This window comes from Theobroma cacao, chromosome 10, assembly GCF_053813885.1.
Source record: "Theobroma cacao isolate CCN51 chromosome 10, ASM5381388v1, whole genome shotgun sequence".
NCBI classification, from domain to species: domain Eukaryota; kingdom Viridiplantae; phylum Streptophyta; class Magnoliopsida; order Malvales; family Malvaceae; genus Theobroma; species Theobroma cacao.
The window spans coordinates 4,222,694-4,243,755 of record NC_142648.1 but is presented as its reverse complement, the minus strand read 5'-3'; the positions used below and the strand labels follow the sequence as shown (position 1 = coordinate 4,243,755).

The 21,062-nt window shown below is 33.6% G+C and overlaps 2 protein-coding genes and 1 pseudogene across 4 annotated transcripts; 2 read left to right on the top strand and 1 right to left on the bottom strand.

The window, feature by feature from the left end:
* Nucleotides 1-2,534: 2,534 nt before the first annotated feature.
* LOC18586404 (phosphoglucosamine mutase family protein) lies at nucleotides 2,535-9,943 on the top strand. 2 transcript variants are annotated; one of them, XM_018129307.2, is made up of 18 exons: nucleotides 2,535-2,734; nucleotides 3,467-3,691; nucleotides 3,932-3,998; nucleotides 4,886-5,069; nucleotides 5,631-5,683; nucleotides 6,338-6,426; nucleotides 6,623-6,853; nucleotides 7,075-7,139; nucleotides 7,392-7,452; nucleotides 7,540-7,657; nucleotides 7,746-7,827; nucleotides 7,936-8,008; nucleotides 8,087-8,148; nucleotides 8,705-8,800; nucleotides 8,934-9,088; nucleotides 9,167-9,263; nucleotides 9,421-9,498; nucleotides 9,582-9,943. In XM_018129307.2, exons 1-18 carry the CDS (start codon nucleotides 2,728-2,730, stop codon nucleotides 9,690-9,692), a joined length of 1,854 nt encoding a protein of 617 aa, XP_017984796.2. In that variant the 5' UTR covers nucleotides 2,535-2,727; the 3' UTR covers nucleotides 9,693-9,943. The 2 variants fall into 2 exon arrangements, with proteins under 2 accessions (XP_017984796.2, XP_017984797.2); XM_018129308.2 differs by lacking the exon at nucleotides 3,467-3,691 and having other exon boundaries at nucleotides 2,537-2,734.
* Nucleotides 9,944-10,336: 393 nt separating this feature from the next.
* LOC108663802 (uncharacterized) lies at nucleotides 10,337-14,612 on the top strand (annotated as a pseudogene). The gene is made up of 14 exons (XR_016023091.1): nucleotides 10,337-10,341; nucleotides 11,120-11,208; nucleotides 11,404-11,607; nucleotides 11,840-11,904; nucleotides 12,160-12,220; nucleotides 12,288-12,428; nucleotides 12,529-12,609; nucleotides 12,722-12,791; nucleotides 12,872-12,935; nucleotides 13,480-13,575; nucleotides 13,709-13,861; nucleotides 13,940-14,034; nucleotides 14,195-14,272; nucleotides 14,356-14,612. The product of XR_016023091.1 is annotated as an uncharacterized LOC108663802 (transcript).
* A 140-nt stretch (nucleotides 14,613-14,752) lies between these two features.
* On the bottom strand, nucleotides 14,753-18,756 carry LOC18586403 (Acyl-CoA N-acyltransferases (NAT) superfamily protein). The gene is made up of 3 exons (XM_007009785.3): nucleotides 18,385-18,756; nucleotides 17,102-17,498; nucleotides 14,753-15,267 (listed from the first exon to the last, which is right to left on the bottom strand). Exons 1-3 carry the CDS (start codon nucleotides 18,554-18,556, stop codon nucleotides 14,979-14,981), a joined length of 858 nt encoding a protein of 285 aa, XP_007009847.3. The 5' UTR covers nucleotides 18,557-18,756; the 3' UTR covers nucleotides 14,753-14,978.
* Between the last annotated feature and the right edge of the window lie 2,306 nt (nucleotides 18,757-21,062).

The following is a 21,062-nucleotide window of genomic DNA, read 5'->3' as shown; positions in this document are numbered from 1 at the left end:
TTTTAACCGTTACTAGCCGTTATGTTATCTTCTAACGATTAAATTCAAATGTGTTGGTAGTGCCCCTTAACTCAATAAAGATGGCTTTAACCAATTAAACCCTTTCTAACTTATAGTCTGCTTCTCTACGTTAACTAGTTGAAGGTGCCTTTAATTGATTAAAAACTTTTTATTTTCAAACTTCTTCAAGTAGCTATTTCTGCCAGCTTTCTTCTAATTGATTAATCTTCCCTTTAATTGATCGAAGTTTCTCTCTCTTCAATCCTCAATTGATAAAAATGGGCTTCAACCGATTAAGAAATCTTTCAACTTTGAATCTCTTGGTTTGGCGCCCCTTAACGACCATCAACACTTTGAATTTGAATTTTGACACTTCTTAGTACTTCAAGTTTGAGCTTTAACCAATTATCCCTTTTGGTTAACTAGTTAATAAGCTTCTATTTTTTACTCAATACCCTCTTAATCAGTTAAGCTTCAAGCTAACTGATTAAGGCTTTTCATTCTCACTTTGATGTAACACCTAGTGTTACGTTAATCGATTGAGTTTCCATGTTAACTTGTTAACAATATAATGTTTTTACTAAGTCTTTTTTTCTTTACTTCTTTAACTTATTAACTCATCTTGTAATTGAGAAGCATCTTGACTTGCTTTCAAATAATAATTATATTAATGAATTCAAGATTTCTCTTACACACTTAAATAATATGATTAGACACTAATGAATGGCTTAGAAATTCACCAAGGGATTCATCATACTTAGTACCATTGTCCGTTTGCAGAGCACGAATTTGCTTCTGGTACTGAGTGCCCACCATAATTAATTAGGGTTTTTTTTTGCTAAAATATTTAATTGGAGTTTGATAGGAATATTTGATAAACTCATTTATGTTATATTTATTTTTTTAATTTTTAATATTATTTTAAGGTATAATGTTTTAAAAAATTCCTAAATTATTTTTAAAAATAAAATAAATTTTTATTTTTTTATATCTACATTGACATGATGTTGATGTCATGATCATGTTACCATGCCACATTCCAAGGCATACAAACCTTGAAACAAGTGAAGTATCAAAAATCCTTACTAATTATATTACTTGTATATAGTTAATGATATTAATGAACTAATTAATTATTTTAATTATGACACCACAAGAAAAAATTCTAGGGTCCACCCCTAACCACATTACTATACATTATGATATGATAATATGAACACGTCAATACCACATGACATAAATGACAAATGATATTTTGATTAAAAAAATTAATCAATAGTTAATCATAAAAACCTATTTTATCTAAAATAAAAATACAAAGATTTAATTGAATATAATAAATAAATAATTATTTAAAATTCTTTAAATAATTTAAAATTTTTTTAGATATTATACCAATTTTGTAATTTGTAATTTCTTACATTTTTCATCAAGTAATTCAATTATCCAAAAGAATGGGAAATAGCAGGCGCAGTTGTTAAAAGGTTGCATGAGAAGACAAAAGAAGAAAAAAAGACAAAATTTGTGAATGTTAGAATTGATTTGGAAATTCGGTGGAACAAAAGATATTTATAGATATTTTTATAGAAGGTGTGAATAGAATAATAGGGTAAGTAGTATTACCTTATTCACTTTACTTAAGGAAAATATTAATTTTATTTTTATAATATAATATTTTACAACAAAGAAAGCATTTTTAAAACTTATTATCTATTATTCTCTTACATTTTCTTTGTATTTGACATTTGACAAGTACTTTTTAATAGTAAAATTTTCTCAATCTGAAAAAAAATAAAAAAATTATTAATATTTTACATCAAATGTAAATATGATTGTTAAATTTATATAAAATTTTATATTAATTATTATTAATAATTTAAATTTAATTTTTTAAAAATCATATTATTTAGATTCGACAAATTGTAAGTAGTACTTGAGCCTTGTAAAGTTGAAATAGGAGTTAAAAATTACATTAAAAAACCCAAAGAAAAATTTTATTACTTGAATGTTATAAAACAATTATTTTCTAAAATAAGTTCATTGTCGAAAATCATATTTTTATTTTGAATTATTTAAAATATATTTTTAAATTTAGCTATCTCGAACATTTTCAAAAATCAATTGATTTTCAATTTTTTTTATCAATTTGTATTAAACAATAATAATAATAATAATAATAATAATAATAATAATAATAATAATAACATGTCATGAGAAAAGAGATAAGATAAAATAGAAATTGGTTTAATTTGACTACATTTATAAAAATTAATTACTTAATTTAAGTAATTTGAAATGAATCAAATTTAAATTGATGCAAATTGAATTGATTTGAACTGAAAACTTAAATTTTGATATAAATAACAATAATTATTACAATGTAAATTAATAAATTATTTATTTAAACTCGAGTTGATTTAAATAATTTTAAAAAAAATTAATTTAAAATGATACCAATCCGAAATAATAACAGTTAAAGCCAAATAAATGTATTCATCGAGCTTAATTGGCTATGGCTAAAATATCCACCGTGGCTAAATTGTCCACACCTGTACGAATCTAAAATCCAGCAGCAGTTGAGCCTGAGCATGTGGATTTCTTCACTTACATAACTCTTTCTTCCACAGCTTTCCATTCTTAGTTTCTTTCATTCTCTCCAAATCACCTCCTCTTTTTCTCAGCCCTATTTGTTTCTTCTATCTCTGATCAAATCTCCCACCTCTTCAAATGGCAGGTAAAAAAGATTCAACTTTCATTCAGTTTCTTCTTATTTGTACACACCCAAAAGAAAAAATAGATTCTTTTTTGCTTTTGTCAATTCCATTTCCTATGATTATGGGAATTTGAGGCCATCTTGTTATATGAGTGAATAGTGATGCACCCTTTTGAGTTTATTAATTATTTCTTACATTTGTTTAGTCATTCAATTGATGTTTACTTTGTTTCTGAAGTTGGGTTGGACTAAAATATTGAACTTTGTTTAATTTGGATTTGTTGTTGATAAGTGTTATGAATTTAGATTGAACTCCCGCTTCTCCTTTATTTAAGAGTTACATAAGTTTAATTGTGATGACTGGTTATGGTTCTTAGTGGGTCTCGCCTTGGTTTTCTCAAAGTTGCTGTCTTTGGATGAAGTTTTTGCTCATGGTTGTAATACTTGCTTGGAGGTTGGCACATCTCTTGTTGATTTTTTTTTGTCATTTATTGGGATGGAATGTGAAAATTGAAGTATTTAATGAATTAAAAAACAAAGAATAGGGAACAGAAAGGATGACTGAAATGACAAATTTGATGGTATAGAATAACAGTGGTAGTAGATAATGAGGTCCGGTAAATGCTAAAACCAGTTGCAGGAAATTATGGTTTCTGATGAGAGTTGAAGAACTAGTAATGATGTAGATGACTCTGACCTATTAATTAAGAGTTTACCCACATGAAATCTGATAACATTGCAAATTTTATGCAGCAATGTCAGGGAAGGTTGTTCAAAATGTTTTTATAGCACAGTGCTACCAACAGAATAGGCAGTTCGGGACCCAATATCAAAGGGACAGTTGTGCCCCTTATATGCGCACCTTGCCTCCTTTCCATGGAGGGAAGTTAGCATGGACTGGCATCTCTTCCATGCAAATGCGCAACTTATCGAAATACCAGAGTGGTTTTGTTAGCAAAGGAACCTTTTACTGCAACGGTCTGTTCTAGTCTCTCACTATCCAGGTTGATATCAAATACAACAATTGCGTTTTAAATGAACCAAAAGCACTAATATTCTTTTTGTTGCCATCATCCATTGGATTGTCTGTCTTTTCTACATTTACCATATCTCTTTTTGATTGGCAGGGCAGATTCTGTTTGTAGGATGCTATTACGACTTTGAATTTTTATTACATATTCTGAATTCTTATATTTCATTTTGGAATTTATACCGCAGCGTCTTCATCTGCTACTGCTGTACCATCTCTGGACAAAGTTGACTTTCCGAAGCTTCAAAATGGCAGGTGAGGTGTCCATCCGATTGCATTATGCATTAAGTTTATAGTTGATTTCAGCATAGCTGTTCCTCAATTATTAGTTTCCATATGTTATTAGTTATTATTCTCTTCTCCTTGTTTCATCCTATGTTAACTGTATTACAAGTCTATTTGTTCAATGTTTAGGATTGATTTTTAAGTCAGTTTTCTGTGGCTTTGGCTCTTAGTGAATGAGTGGTTATGTAGTCTGTCTATTAACAGCTCACTAGAGCAGTTATTGCATTTCAACGTTGTAGTAGGATGTATGATAACTTCAAAAGTGTAGTACGTCTACCTTACAAATCACACTGCTCTATAGTTTAGAATTCCTCATAGCTGGGTTCACTGTGTTCAGAGCATTGTGAAGGACTTGTGAATAAGGATAAAATGAGAGAGAAGAAAAGGTTTTTCATCACTTTATCAATTTATAGAGTCATGTATTATTTATTAAATCCAGCTGCATGTTATGGTTAGATTATTCCTCTGCTTGTTATGCTGCTAGCTTTTCTGTGTGGGAAGATTGTTTTGTTGAAACTTAAAAGAAATATCCATCATTACAATCAAATGTAAATATTCAGTTCACCATATGTTGCTTTTGTGGAAGCATAGTTAACAAGTAACATGCCATGACCATAATCTAAAAACCAAAAGAATGCAGTCAATCCAATATGGCTCAAATTTAGTACAACCATCTATATAATCTCCATTAGTTTGCTTCTGTAGTCACCTTTTAGGCAGTTCTTCTTCCTGGGTTGACAGGTTTATAGTATTTAAATGGAACCAAAATGGTTTTCAATGATTTTGTTTGATTTCGTCATTTTTTCCTATGGTGATTGAACATTGCTTATTCATTCATTTCCCTGATGACCATACAGTGATATTCGAGGTGTGGCTGTGGCTGGTGTTGAGGGAGAACCAGTAAGCCTCACTGAGCCAGTTACGGAAGCAATAGCTGCTGCTTTTGCTGCATGGTTGTTGGATAAGAAAAAGGTTGATGCATCTCGACGATTGAAAGTTTCAATCGGTCATGATTCTCGTATATCTGCACAAATGTTACAGGTATCTCCCATATTTGAGTTATTCTGAGTCTAACTCCGTATGAATTTCATCCACCTGCTATTAGTAGATTTGGTAATGTTCTGGTTTGTAAAGTATTATTTAAGTCCTTGGGATATTCTTACTCTTAATTTTATGATCATCTGTAAGACATGCAGCTAACCCATGCTTATTTAGGTATGACACTACTTACAGTTGCACTCTTTGGCACAACTTTTACAAATGGCTTTTGTAGTTGTTTGCAAATTTTTTGTATAGCTTGTCAGCAAAAGAATCTTGGTTTTGGTAGGGATGGCATTTACTTTTCTCCATGCCAGTTTCCTTTTTTTTCTTCTATGGCAAAACTGTTTAGTTTGATTTTATAAATATTCAGAAACAGGAAGTGAAATAAATGCTTTCTTTTTGACTAATCTTACTGGCATCATTAGTGCAAGAGCAATTTTGCTTGAAAATTACTGTGAATAAATTTCTTTAACTACTGAGAATAGTGCTAGAGCAAATTAGCTTGAAAATTACTGTGAATAAATTTTTTGATTACTGAGAATTGGGCAATTGGCTTTCCAGGATGCTGTTTCTCGAGGGATTTCTGGTGCAGGACTTGATGTTGTTCAATATGGGTGAGTGATGATGCTCTATTTTTTATGTTGATCTATATAATTGGATACTGGATGGTTTGTCATATGATGGTAATCCAAACATGTCTAGCTGGTTATAGGTCTCAACAAAATCATTGAATTGAACAATTGAAATTCATGGTTTTTGTTTGAGACCAGCAGGCTTTATGCCACGGTTTAAAATGGTTAAGAGTAACTTTTAGGCTGGGAAAAGTCATTCTAGTCAACTGTTACACTAGCTGTGTGAGTTGAGTTTAGTTTGATGTACATAATAATCTGTCTTACCTTTGGTTAACTTGGCAAACTAGCTCAAGGTCCTACAAGTCAAATTGTAGCTATGATTCAGGTGGCATAGATATGATCTACTTAAGATTGTAGTAGCTTGAGTAGTGTCTCTACTAATGTCACTATGATAGTTATGTGCCAATTTTCCCTATAGTATATTTAGAGCACACCACATCCAAAATAGTTGTTTCCCTTCTGAATATATACAAAGCAGTTTTGTTGATTGATGTAACTTTTAGTGTTAGTTTATTGTCTTTCTGTTCACTAGTTTAGAATTGGTGTTACTGCATTTATATTACCATTGAGAACTTATGTTTTTCTTGTTGATGTACATAACTAGTTATACTAATTGATGCCATTTTCCATTTGTAGTTTAGCATCTACCCCAGCAATGTTTAACAGTGCTCTTACTGAAGACAAGGCAATTTTATGTCCAGTTGATGGGGCTATTATGATAACAGGTAGTTTACGGCTCTATTCTTCTGAGGATAGCATCCTTGAATATGTAAGAGTACACATGCTTGAAAATTCTGCTTCACAGTGGTCATTATCATTTCCTTGGATGAACTATTCTGTGAATTCAGGATTTCCTTTTGTTTAAATTATAATATTTTTCTAAGATCATTTTTTCCTAATAAAACTTTTTCTTGTGAACAGCTAGTCATCTTCCTTATAACAGGAATGGGTTCAAGTTCTTTACAAATGCTGGAGGCCTTGGGAAAGCTGACATAAAAGACATCTTGGAGCGTGCTGCAGATATATACAGTAATTTCCTAACTGAAGGGTATTCAGGAAAAAAGGCTTCAGCATCAGTTCAAAAGGTTGACTATATGGCTGTTTATACATCTGATCTTGTGAAGGCAGTTCGTAAAGCTGCTGGAAATAGAGGTAATAGCTTCCTAAAATGTTTAAATGAGGAACTTACTTATGGATCAATCTTTCTTCATCATGTGCGGTGCAACCTATGCAAAATCGCATGTCATTCGTTTATCACTTGTAAAGATCTTTCTTTCTTTATCAAAAAAAAAAAAAAATCTTTCTTTCAGTTCTGCTGCTAAAAGTGTGTTGGTGTTGGTCACTAATTGTTGTTTGGTATTGCCAACTTTTAGAAAAGCCATTGGAGGGATTCCACATTATTGTTGATGCAGGAAATGGTGCAGGAGGATTTTTTGCAGTAAGTTTGATTTAGAAATTTATGCTATGTCTCAGATTGAAATATTCCATTTTTGGTATAAGATTTTATTTCTCTATAGATAAGTAAAAGGCAAAGGTGGCCTCATGGTGCCAACTGCCTAGCGCTGTTGTCTGAAGCATTAGGTTCCAAAAAGGAACTTGCCTGAGTAAATGTCTGCATATATGATATTATTGCAACGGAAATTTGTTCCCAGTTTGATCATAAGGTATCTATTCGAATTGCTTTTTCCAGTCACAGGTGCTTGAACCTCTTGGTGCTATTACTTCTGGTAGTCAATTCTTGGAGCCAGATGGTACTGTTTATCCTGAAAACTTTCATTTGTGTTTTAATTTTGGGTTTTCATATTGACAATTGTAATGATACGTGATCATGGGATCAGGTATGTTTCCAAATCATATTCCCAACCCTGAGGATAAAGTTGCAATGAAAGCTATTACCCAGGCAGTACTTGACAACAAGGCTGACTTGGGGATCATCTTTGATACAGATGTTGATAGGTAATAGGTTTACTATCTAACTTATATATTCAAATGTTTACTTCCTCTTCTTCTTCTTCTTCTTCATGTCATAAGCATTTCCTTACAGGTCTGCTGCTGTGGATTCCAGTGGCCGTGAGTTCAATCGAAATCGTCTAATTGCTTTAGTATCTGCCATTGTGCTTGAGGAAGTAAGATATTTCCTAAATCCACATTTTCAATGCCCAATTTACAAATAAAGCAAAGTTTCATCTTTTTTTAGTTTTCTGTTTCATTTAATCACTCCATCTTCCCTTCAGCTTCCAGGTACAACCATTGTTACAGACAGTGTGACTTCAGATGGGCTGACTTCATTTATTGAAAAGAAACTTGGTATGATAAAAACTGAACTGACATGTATGTATTTACTTTTTCTTTTAGAAAAAACTTATAACTTGCAATTTCTTTTAGGGGGAAAGCACCACAGATTTAAAAGAGGCTATAAGAATGTCATCGATGAGGCGATGCGCTTGGTAAGTTTCATTTTCTTTTATCTTAGTTTTACTATTTGAGTCAGTTATGGTTCCACCAGGTAGAGTGCTAGAAGGTGAACAAAAAAGAGCTCGGATCTGAATTAACTAAATGGGATATTAAAAACTTAATACGAATAAAAAAACATTTTTTTTGCCCAAAAATTAGGGCTAAGCATTATTTGTATGATCCCTTGACATTTAAAGAGTAGATGAAGGAAGACTTACAATCAACAGCTTGATATGGTTTATACAGGGATGAACAAAATGTGGCACCTGAGTGCCTCATGTAATATAGTTTGCCCATTTTCATCATTAGTCATTGCCAAAATTCTTGATCTACTTTTCATCATTTCTAAGTCCCTTCTCTAGTATGCTATCTTTTCTACTCAACAATAGAATGCCTGGACATTATGTGACATACCTTACCTTGTCATTGTTCAGTATTGGAGGTCCTTGTCACCTATTTATAACAACATGGCCAATCATCTTGTTTAACTTTCATTTCTTCGTTACCCATTGAAATATTTCAAACTAAAGCAAAAATATCTGCTGACAGAACTCTGTTGGAGAAGAATCGCATCTGGCTATAGAGACCAGTGGCCATGGAGCTCTCAAGGAGAATCACTGGCTTGATGATGGGGCATACTTGATGGTAAGCTTTTAATTTAAGGTGTGGACAAGCCTCTTGTTTTGGTTGGCTTGTATTTATCAACCAAAGCATTTACTTAAATGCATGTAGACTTGTTAATCTCATTCGGATTTATTTGACCTTCTGCTGAGTGCAGGTCAAACTCCTAAATAAACTTGCTTCAGCCAGGGCTTCTGGTAGAGATGATGGAAGCAAAGTTTTAACAGATCTGGTTGAGGGTCTGGAGGAACCAGCTATTGCTGTGGAACTGAGACTAAAGATTAATCAGAGTCATCCTGATCTTAAAGGAGGGTATGGTGCTTTACATAGCTCTGATCATTTTATGTCTCCATGATTTGTTTAAAGTTGCTGAGAGTTAGAAGCTTGCAGATCTTTCCGAGATTATGGGGAAGCAGTGCTGAAGCACTTGGAGAACTCGATTGCTTCAGATCCGAAGCTTCAGAAAGCACCTGTTAATTATGAAGGGGTCAGTTCAATATACTGTTAGAAATAGATATATGTAGGCTTCTGTTGAAGTAATTATGAGACAGTTTACTTAAACTGAGTAGCAAATGTGGCCCCAACAGTAGTATATTTCACGCCATCCTACAGAACAGATTTCCCTAACTTCCTTCTGAACACAGGTCCGAGTTTCTGGCCTTGGAGGGTGGTTCCTTCTTAGGCTTTCTCTTCATGATCCCGTCCTTCCTCTTAACATTGAGGTATGAAAGCAAAATCAACTTTAGCTTAAATTTGTCATAAGCACCATAATTTCTTAACTGAACAAAAAATAAACACATTGTAGGCACCAAGCCGTGAAGATGCTGTGAAACTTGGACTTGAAGTAGCTGCTGCTGTGAAGGAGTTTCCAGCTTTGGACACATCTGCATTAGACAAATTTGTCCAACCCCAATAAACCCAGTGGCGATCTCCTTCAGCTTTTGGTTTGTGTTCCAGTGGCTGCCTCCTCTTTCATGATGAACCGACGTGCCTAATGTAATAATGTTAGTTTTGAGGTTGAGGAAGTCTTTGATACACGTCTTTTTGGAAAGTGACTATAAAACCAGCCAGGGACTTCTGCAAGTATACACAATTTCCCAGATTCCAAACAATAGAGATGACTCTGAAGATATATATATATATATATATATCCAATCTTAACAGCAACATCTATTATCTTGCCTTTACTCTCCATAACACTTTGTGCTTACCTGGATTCTTTGAAGAAAGGTGGCAAAGCTGACTTGCACCCAAATGATGTGTCTGAAACTGGAGTTGACTCTATATAAATTGGCCTTTCGATTGCCAAACCTATCTGAACTTAAATTCTTTTACTGTAAACCGATAAAAAATAAAAAAAAATAAAATTAGAACCGATAGATCGATGACATTTAATAAGTATATCAACAATATGTGAATAAAAAACTAATTAATTGCAATAGTAATGATGCAAAACAAAAAATTGTTCAATGACTGTAAAATGTGAAATTTTTTATGAAAAGCATCAGGAATGGATTCGTACTGAAATTTGGTTACAAAAACTACCCTTGTCTGGTAGTGATGCGGTTTGACACGTGCAGGACATAAGACCCCTGTCATGGCCTTCCCTGCATATAAAGATAAACAAAACAATTTGATACGACAGGTTGCCAATAGGATCAAACAAATACCCTCAACCCAGAGAGCTTGCACCCAAGCATGTAGCGTTAAAAATTGTGTATATGATTAATAAGCTCTAATTAACTTAACCGTTTTTTATTTTATTATTTTTAATGAAAAAACCTAAAAAAATGACGAATTTTATCTAAATCTTTGTCATATCAATTACACTTTTTCAGGTCCTGTTTCTATTTGTAAATCAAACTATGCATTGTGGTCTTGATGTATGGTTCAGCATTCGTTTTGTTGTTCTCGAATGAGCTGTTTAAAGAGTTGGAATTGGGTTGTAACAAGTAGGAATAGTTAGGGTTGAGCATTCGGTTTAATCGAATTGAATCGATTTAATAATTTTAAATTAATCGATTTTAATCAATTAAATAAGTATTAGATACTCTAAATTTGGAGTAGTAGGTGAAAATTTACAACATAAGTATTTACCTTTTCAGGATTTTCATCCTTCCTGGAGATAACTTTTGAAGATAACTTTCAGACAAATGGGAGATTTCGATGGTTAAGGATATACAAAGCAGTGTCGTTGATTGATGTAAGGTTTACTTTTACTTTTATCTCTTTCTGTTCACTAGTCTAGAATTGGTGTTACTGCATATTACCATTGAGAATTTATGTTTTCCTTGTTGATGTACGCAACCATTTATACTAATTGAAGTCATTTTCCATTTGTAGTTTAGCATCTACACCTGCAATATTTAACAGTACTCTTACTGAAGACGAGGCATTTTTAAGTCCAGTTGATGGGGTTATTATGATAACGGGTAGTTTACGGCTCTATTCTTCTGAGGATGGCATCTTTGAATATGTAAGAGTACACATGCATGAAAATCCTGCTGCACAGTGGTCATTATCATTTCCTTGGATGAAATATTCTGTGAATTCAGGATTTCCTTTTGTTTAAATTAGAATATTTTTCGAGGATCATTTTTTCCTGATAAACTTTATCTTGTGAACAGCTAGTCATCTTCCTTATAACAGGAATGGGTTCAGGTTCTTCACAAATGCTGGAGGCCTTGGGAAAACTGACATAAAAGACATCTTGGAGCGTGCTGCAGATATATACAGTAATTTCCTTACAACATCAGTTCAAAAGGTTGACTACATGGCTGTTTATACATCTGATCTTGTGAAGGCAGTCCGTAAAGCTGCTGGAAATGTAGGTACTAGCTTCCTGAAATGTTTAAATAAGGGGGAACTTATTTATAGATCAATCTTTCTTCATCATGCACGGTGCAATATATACAAAACTCCATGTCATTCTTTAGTGCTTATCATCTTTTAAAAAGGTCACTTATTTTACTTATCACTGGTAAAGATCTTTCGTTCAGTTCTGTTGCTAAAAAGTGTGTTGGTGTTGCTTGCTAATTGTTGTTTGGTATTTCCAACTTTTAGAAAAGCCATTGGAGGGATTCCACATTATTGTTGATGCAGGAAATGGTGCAGGAGAATTTTTTGCAGTAAGTTTGATTTATAAATTTATGTTACGTCTCAGATTGCAATATTTTATTTTTGGTATAAGATTTTATTTCTTTTAGATAAGCAAAAGGCGAAGGTACCTTCATGGTACCAACTGCCTATCACTGTTTTCTGAAGCATTTGGTTCCAAAAAGACGCTTGCAGCCTGAGTAAATGTCTGCATATATGATATTATTGCAACAGCAATTTTTTTCCCAGTTTGATCATAAGGTATGTATTCCAATTGCTTTATCCAGGCAAAGGTGCTTGAACCTCTTGGTGCTATTACTTCTGGTTGTCAGTTCTTGGAGCCAGGTGGTAGTGTTTTATCCTGAAAACTTTCGTTTGTGTTTTAATTTTGGGTTTACATATTGACAATTTTAAGGATACGTGATTATGGGATCAAGTATGTTTCCAAATCATATTCCCAACCCTGAGGATAAAGTTGCAATGAAAGCTCTATTACCCAGGCAGTTCTTGACAACAAGGCCGACTTGGGGATCATCTTTGATGCAGAGGTTGATAGGTAATAGGTTCACTATCTAACTTATATGTTCATTTTATATATTCAAATGTTTCTTCTTCTTCTTCCTTTTTCATTTCATGCTATAAGCATTTCCTTTCAGGTCTGCTGCTGTGGATTCCACTGTTCGCGGGTTCAATCGAAATGTCTAATTGCTTTAATGTCTGCCATTGTGCTTGAGGAAGTAAGATATTTCCTTCCACATTTTCAGTACCCACTTTGTAAATAAACCAAAGTTTCAGCCTTTCTTTTTTTAGTTTTCTGCTCCATTTAATCTCTCCATCTTCCCCATCCAGGAACAACCATTAATTGTTACAGACAGTGTGACTTCAGATGGGCTTACTTCATTCATTGAAAAGGAACTTGGTATGATAAAAACTGAACTGACATGTATGTATTTACTTTGTTCTTCTAGAGCATACCTTATAACTTGCAATTTCTTTTAGGGGGAAAGCACCATATAGATTTACAAGAGGCTATAAGAATGTCATCGATGAGGCGATTCGCATGGTAAGTTTCATTTCTTTTATCTTAGTTTTGCTATTTAAACCAGTTATGGTTCCACCAGGTAGAGTGCTAGAAGGTGAGCAAGAAAGAGCTCGGATCTGAATTAAGTATATGGGATGTTAACAACTTAATAAGAATCCAAAAAACTTTTTTTTTCTTTGCCCAATAGTTGGTGCTAAGCATTAGTTGTATGATCCCTTGACATTTAAAGACTTACAATCAACCGCTTGATATGGTTTATACAGGGATGAACAAGTGTGGCACCTTCACTCTTCATGTAATATAGTTTGCCCTTTTTCAGCATTAGTCATTGGCAAAATTCTTGATCTACTTTTCATCTTTTCGAAGTCCCCTCTCTAGTATGCTATCTTTTCTACTCAATAATAGAATGCCTGGACATTATGTGACATATCTTGCCATGTCATTGTTCAGTATTGGAGGTCCTTGTCACCTATTTACAACAACATGGCCAATCATCTTGTTTAACTTTCAGTTCTTCGTTACCCATTGAAATGTTCCAAACTAAAGCAAATATATCTGCTGACAGAACTCTGTTGGAGAAGAATCACATCTGGCCATAGAGAGCAGTGGCCAAGGAGCTCTCAAGGAGGATCACTGGCTTGATGATGGGTCATACTTGATGGTAAGCTTTTAATTTAAGGTGTGGACAAGCCTCTTCTTTTGGTTGGCTTGTATGCATCAACCAAAGCATTTACTTAAGTGCGCATAGACTTGTTTTTCTAATTTGGTTCTTTTTGACCTTCTGCTGAGTGCAGGTCAAACTCCTAAATAAACTTGCTTCAGCCAGGGCTTCTGGTAGAGATGATGGAAGCAAAGTTTAACAGATCTGGTTGAGGGTCTGGAGGAACCAGCTATTGCTGTGGAACTGAGATAAAGATTAAGCAGAGTCATCCTGATCTTAAAGAAGGGTATGGTGCTTTACATAGCTCTGATCATTTTATGTCTCCATGATTTGTTTAAAGTTTCTGAGAGTTAGACGCTTGCAGATCTTTCTGAGATTATGGGGAAGCAGTGCTGAAGCACTTGGAGAACTCTATTGCTTCAGATCCGAAGCTTCAGAAAGCACCTGTTAACTATGAAGGTGTCAGTTCGATATACTGTTAGAAATGCATATACGTCGGCTTCTGTTTAAGTAATTATGAGGTAGTAAACTGAGTAGCAAATGTGGCCCCAACAGTTGTATATTTCACACCATCCTAATTCCTACAGAACAGGTTTCCCTAACTTCCTTCTGGACACAGGTCCGAGTTTCTGGCTTTGGAGGGTGGTTCCTTCTTTGGCTTCCTCTTCATGATCACGTCCTTCCTCTTAACATTGAGGTATGAAAGCAGTATCAACTTTAGCTTAAATTTGTCATAAGCACCGTAATTTCTTAACTGAACAGAAAATAAACACATCGTAGGCACCTAGCTGTGAAGATGCTGTGAAATTTGGACTTGAAGTAGCTGCCGCTGTGAAGGAGTTTCCAGCTTTGGACACATCTGCTTTAGACAAATTTGTCCAAACCCAATATGCTGAGCGGCGATCTCTTTCGGCTTTTGGTTTGCGTTCCAGTGGCTGCCGTCTCTTTCGTGATGAGCTGACCTGCCTAACGTAATAATGGTAGTTTTGAGGTTGAGGGAGTCTTTGGTACACTTCTCTTAAAAAGTGCCTAGAAAACCAGCCAGGGACTTCTGCAAGTATACACAATTTTCCAGGTTCCAAACAAAAGAGATGAGGCTGAAGATATATCCAATCTTAACAGCAACATCTAGTATCTTGCCTTTACACTCAATAACACTTAGTGAAGTAAAAAGGTGTGGAACAAGCTAGGGAAATAATTTCTTATAACTTGCAAGAGTTTTGCAAGAGTATCGCCCACACAGACAACTTATTGTAACATTAACATTACAGATACAATAAATACAGTACGTGCAAATATCTGAAGTTAATTCCATCAGTTTAAATTATATACAACTAAAACATCCTACATATTTGCATCTTTGATGAGTTTTCTAATTATCTTTTTGATGTTTATTAAAGAATTTATGCCATGGTAGGGGTGTTTAGAAGCTTCATCATGAAGTTGAACTTCACATCTGGTGAGGTCTTGGGCTGTGGCCAGTTTGCTCCCTCTGGCACCTTAATGCATCTGAAACCCTGGCCTTTGTACAGTTTTATTGCCCCAGGGTTGTTCAAATCACAGTGCAAAGCAATGGCGCGGCAGCCCCAGCTCCTCGCTTGAGCTTCTGCCTTGGATATGAGCCTTTTAGCTATTCCCTTCCTACGAAATCTCTCCCGAACTGCAACATTAGATATGTATGCAATTCCAGTCCTGTGATAAAGATGCCCAAGTGTCATTTGTATAATAGGAGTATTTAATCACAAGATGAATACTATGCAACTTAAAAGTATCCAAAAAAAAAGGATAAGAAAGGAGTGATAAACCAATTGCCACATCAAGAGAACTGCTGCAGTCAAAATACTTCCCGTGACTGGAAGGTTAACTTCACATTAAGAACAAAGTTCTATGAACACTGATACATAATGCTTAGGACATACAGCAGATCTAATCTACCACAAGTGATTCCAACAGCAAATATCATCTTACAGCATTCTTCTCTATTTATAATCATTATTTCTCTCATCATAAAGTTTCACCCCTTTCCAGCTTTCCCTCACAACCTTACTCTCCCTCTTTCTGCCTTCCCACAATCATTTGCCTGGTATATTTCTGTCCTAGCGAGAAACACTAATTATCATTTACTAAATAAAATTAAATGAGAAAGAGGTTTAACTGAGCTTCTCTATTTACATGCACCAATATGTAATAGTAGCATATATGTGCTCTGCCTGCCACTAATTGATTTCAGCATGGTCGTTTCAATTATTGCATCGTATGGCCTTATTCCAGAAAAATTTCTAATATTTTTAAGACAGTTAATTTTCGAGGATATGCAAGAGATAGTCAGTATATTTTCCAAATGAGAGATAATCTAGAATAGAAAGACAGCATAACTTATGTAGAAACTTTGCTACATATTCAGCATCCTGTAGGATCATGGTTCACTTAAAACTCTCATTGTTTATGAAATCTTGAATGAGTTGAGATATACAAGGTAAGATGCAAGACTTGAAGTATTTTGCTAATAGATAGGTGCTTATGAATTGAAAAAAGAAAAATCAGAACAACAAGAAGGAATAGAAAAAGAGAAAACCTTTTTCATCTTTTTCCTTTCCTGTTGTTTTGTTATGGAGGGGCAGGCGCAGGGTTTAGTTTATCAAACAAAGGGGGATGAAAACAGTCTGTTACTTATCGTGAAAGCCAATTATACAGTCTCAGAATAGTTATTACCAAATCAACTAGCACACAGGGATCACAAGTACTCAACTCTAATCAGCTAAAAGTCTAAACCACTCTAAGCCTGCTACACAAACTGCTCTTCAATTTCATAAAAGAATGGCTTTGTGCCAATGGGGCCTTGTCTCAATGACAAGGAGGTGGCCCTGAAACATTTAGGTCCCAGGTTCAAGTCCCACCTTAGTCCGAGTTTACGTTGGTTTGTTTATTAATCTCTTCCATGGATGTAATATGTGATATATATAAAAGTTAGTTAATCATAATTGGAATTTTTAAAGGAATAAAAAAAGAAGAAGAAAGAATGGCTTTGTAAGGGCAATGCCACAAAATATCCGCATGGCTTTGTAAGGGCAATGCCACAAAATATCCGCATGATATACAAAAGACATTACCCATTTTCACTTGGAGATGAACCAGCTAAAGATGGACGTAAAGCATGCACATGCAAAAACCATTAAAAAATTATGAGTTTAAGTCAACTTATTAACAAACATTTACCGACAACCATAACTACATATTGGATTATCAACAGATTCCTAAGACGTAGAGCATGTAAGTTAATTACTGACAACATGAAGGGGTAACATATCAAATTTAGATTAAAGAATCAAGGGAAAAGCTTCAGTAAATTTGACGTGCAGCAATTTTTGCAACAATAAAACTCAAAAATTTCTGACACATTCAACTTGCAGCATAGGTAGTTATTGGTTAGTAAAACAAGATTCTTCTAGAGTGATTTTTAAGTAGCATGTTTCATCTTTAAATGACATAAAGCAAGTCTGAAAAAGCCTGGAAATTTTGAACTCACCTTCTTTGTCGGAGCGGTCCTTTTCTAGGAAGAAAATCAGCAACAGAATCCACAGTTAATATACCAGTCACATAACCTCTATTAAGACTAAATTTCCCATCAAAACCTCCAATTTTGAAATCTTCACTTCCAAATATAAATGTATCATCAGCTGAACCACCAATGACAGCAACCAAACAAGTTCTCCTGCAACCAGGTGGAATGGAGAATCCTGACAGCATTGCCACCAGTCTGTCAACTCGCAATACAAAATCCAAAGGGAAGGAATATTCAGGGAAGAATGAGCTACAGTGAGTTTCAGCCACTTCCCAACAGTCCTCTAACCGTGCCTCCCGAACAACAATCTCAGGAGACAGAGTTGAAAAGAGATCAACAACTTGAGTAGCTCTGCATACCCCTACACCCAAATACCAACATGTCCAAAGAAATTATTAACACACAAATTTCCAACAATCATGCAGTTGAAATAGAAATGTTCTATGCCTGCATGCATACTCAAGTCTAATTCAATAGAATTCTAGTTTTGACTTCCATCTAAAGCCTGTTTAGTTAAAGTCCTCTAAGGGATACCTCAAAGCTTAGAACTTAGAACTTAGAACTTAAGACTACAACGTGGTGACAAGTTTGAATCTGGGGAGGGATTTATGGAATTGGAGACAGATACCTCGCTCTCTCTTTTTAGCTCAAAAAAATGAACCAAAACTTTTTTTTGTTAATTTCTTTAATAAAAAATGCATTTTGGCTGATATATATGGCTTATAATTATTGTAACTTCATTTTCAAGGTCCTTCCAAGCAAGTAATGGACAAACAACCATGCCATGAATTCAATGAAACTAGCATCTCCAGCCTGAACTACCCATCGAAAATGTCATACCAAAACTATGGAAAGGAACCCACATTCCATCACTTCCAACAAGTGTCGGAAGAAGAAAGGTGCTTTATGGTCGACACACAAAAAGAAAATCATTCATAAATTCAACCAAAAGCACACTAAACCAACTCAAATTCACATCAAAACAAACAAGAATTACACCCCCCCAAAGTCTCAGGAACCAAACAGAACCAAGATATTTAAGCAATCGGCAAAGTCAATGCAAACAAGATGACATACCCAAATCCAACAAATCCATGCACAACTAAATTCACACGTCGACAAATACCGAAACCCAATTTTACTCTTACAGAAAGAAATCTTCAGGACATAAGTCAAATCAAGTAACTTAGGTCCATCAAAGAATATACTAATCAAACCCACTAAAGAAAAGATTTTAACTTTGTTACCTGATTTGGAAAGAGATGGGTCATGAGAAACCCTGGGAGAAGAAGAACACAAAAAGGGTGGTGGTTGCTTTTTGGAAACCGAGAGAGGGGGAAGACAGGATTTCGAGGAGGCAGTTGTAGTTGTAGTAGCGGGAGAAACTGTAATTGAAGTACCCAAAGGCAAGCTCCGCATTTCTAGGAGACTGTGTGTCTCTCTGCCACGTCACTGCTCTCTCTGCCTCTCTGCAGTCTCCGGAGATTCTTTGATTGTTGGGTTTAGAGAGAGAGTGAAGGAAGAAAGCAAAGGAAGGAATTCTTATAACAAACAGACAAAAGTAAGCAAAAGACGATGCGATGAATCTTTGGACACAAATACCGTGTAGTTGTGGTTGCCTACTTGCCTAGCTTTGCCTCTTCTTTTCGTCAGGGTTTTAGGACAAAAGCATGTCACATGTGACCTTGTAAGAAGACATAATTTGGCCAACCGTCACTACGCACCCGTGCTGCACGTGCCAAACTCTTTTAGTTTTGGTGAATGAAAATTTTTCCTATATACACATGCTAGATAAATAAAATTTTAAACTCAGTAATTTTGTTTTAAAGGTTGTCATACATTAATTGGACTATATAAAGTGCAAAAAAATAACAAAATTATTTAAAGGTAACTCAGTAACTCACTTGTAAAGTTCAAAATTTTCACTAAAAGTGAATACGATTATATGTAGTAATTATGTTATTGAATGGTCATGTTAAAACTTGAAACCTATCCATGAATTTAAAATTTTATCATCAGGGTAAGAACATTTTTTTCATATATCTTTATACATATTGTATGTGCATATTTGTGTTACGAGTTCATAAATATTCAATTCAAAAAATATGCTTATCAAATAGAAGAAAATTCTTTTAAAAAAAATTTTTAAATATGATAAACTTCACGTAGGATCGTTATAGTATAATATTTTCTCACGTAACACTTATGGATTTTTTTTTCTAAATAAAATCTTGTACTTTACTATTGTTCCCATAAAGAGTAACAATATTAAATTTTCATCAGAAAAATACGATAAGAACCAGCTTATAAATTTTACTAAAAAAACAATAAAATCCTTATATTTAGAAGTTTTATTTCTTGTATTTGAATCTTAAATTCCCAAATTCTTTATAAAGAGGGAGAAAGAGAACTAAACCTACTAAAACAATTAGGGAGAGAATCGATCCAAAACTAAGAAAAAAATTTAAAAAAATACAAGCTGTGGTTTTCTTGTAACAGAAAAGCATAAAAAATTTTTGTTTTAGAAAAAGAAATAAAAACATTGTTCAATGACACATAAAAGTAGAATAGTCGACAGTTTAATTGAAAAAGAGTTTAAGAAACCAATCCATTTTTCATTCATTAAAAGTGAGGACCATATTTTTAATTGATATTATTGTTTATCTAAAATTTTTTGTGAAGTTATTAATATAGACTAGAGATAATATTTAAAAAGAATTTCTAAACTATTTTTAAAAAATCAAATAAGTCTTTTATGATCTTATTGTGTTCAATTAAATTTTTATATTTTTATTTTAAACCAAATAAGTCCTTATACATTTATTTTGAGTAAAATAAATTCTTATAATTAATGATTAAATTAGTCAAAATACTATTTATCATTTTTATATTATGTAGCGCAGACGTTGCATGCTAACATATCATAATTGATAATGACATGATATAAAAATTTAGCATGATAACATAATTATGTAATATTTTTCATCTTCCACATTAACGTTATGTTAATGTCATGTGAATATAAAATAATAAGTAACATTTTGACTAAAAGTAATTAATCAATAATTAGTCATAATTAAAGGCTTATTTGATAAAAAAAATGTAAAAATTTAATTGAACGTAATAAAAGAATAAAGACTTATTTAGATTTTTATAAATAATTTAGAGACTTTTTTAAGCATAAACTATTATAACTTTCTATCAAAAATATACTTAGTTTTAACTAGTTTTGCATTGGATAGGACTGTGACCAAGTAACACACAAAATGTTAAACATCTCCATCTTCCGATTTGTAAAACCCCAACTGTTTTTTTTATTTTTTTGAAAAGTGTAAAAAATGCATCTATTAGTGAGTTGCCACCTCTACTTATGTGATTACAACTCATGATAATTATTTTTACATATTTGTGAAAATTGACATACGATAGTGCAATTTTTCTAGTTGGTTTAAGGATATGGATTTGCTTTCTTTCTTTTTCTCGAGATCAAATTAGATTTCTTAAAGACCTATGGTCCAGTTATAAACATGTTTTCCTAACGAGTATTAAGCTATGTTATTGTTAAAACTTTTATATTTCCTAGGGCAACAATTGCAATAAGGAAAGGAGAGCTTTTATTTTGGGGTTGTTCCTTCCCCAACATGATTTCATGGCCCTTTGATCAAACAAGTTAACCTCTCAATTATTATGACCGATATGAAAATGCAAGTATGCCGTGCATTTTAAACAATAATTTACATTTTAGTTTCAACGTTCAAGAGTTACATATTTTACCAATATGAATCAAGGATTTTTGATCCATTTTCGTTATCATATTTTACTCCTCCATTTTCAATACAATGTTGAATATTTTATTTCTTTATGCCTTTGAATAATGTTTTTATTTCTTTTTCAAACACCAAAAACTTTTATGTTTTTTTTGTCT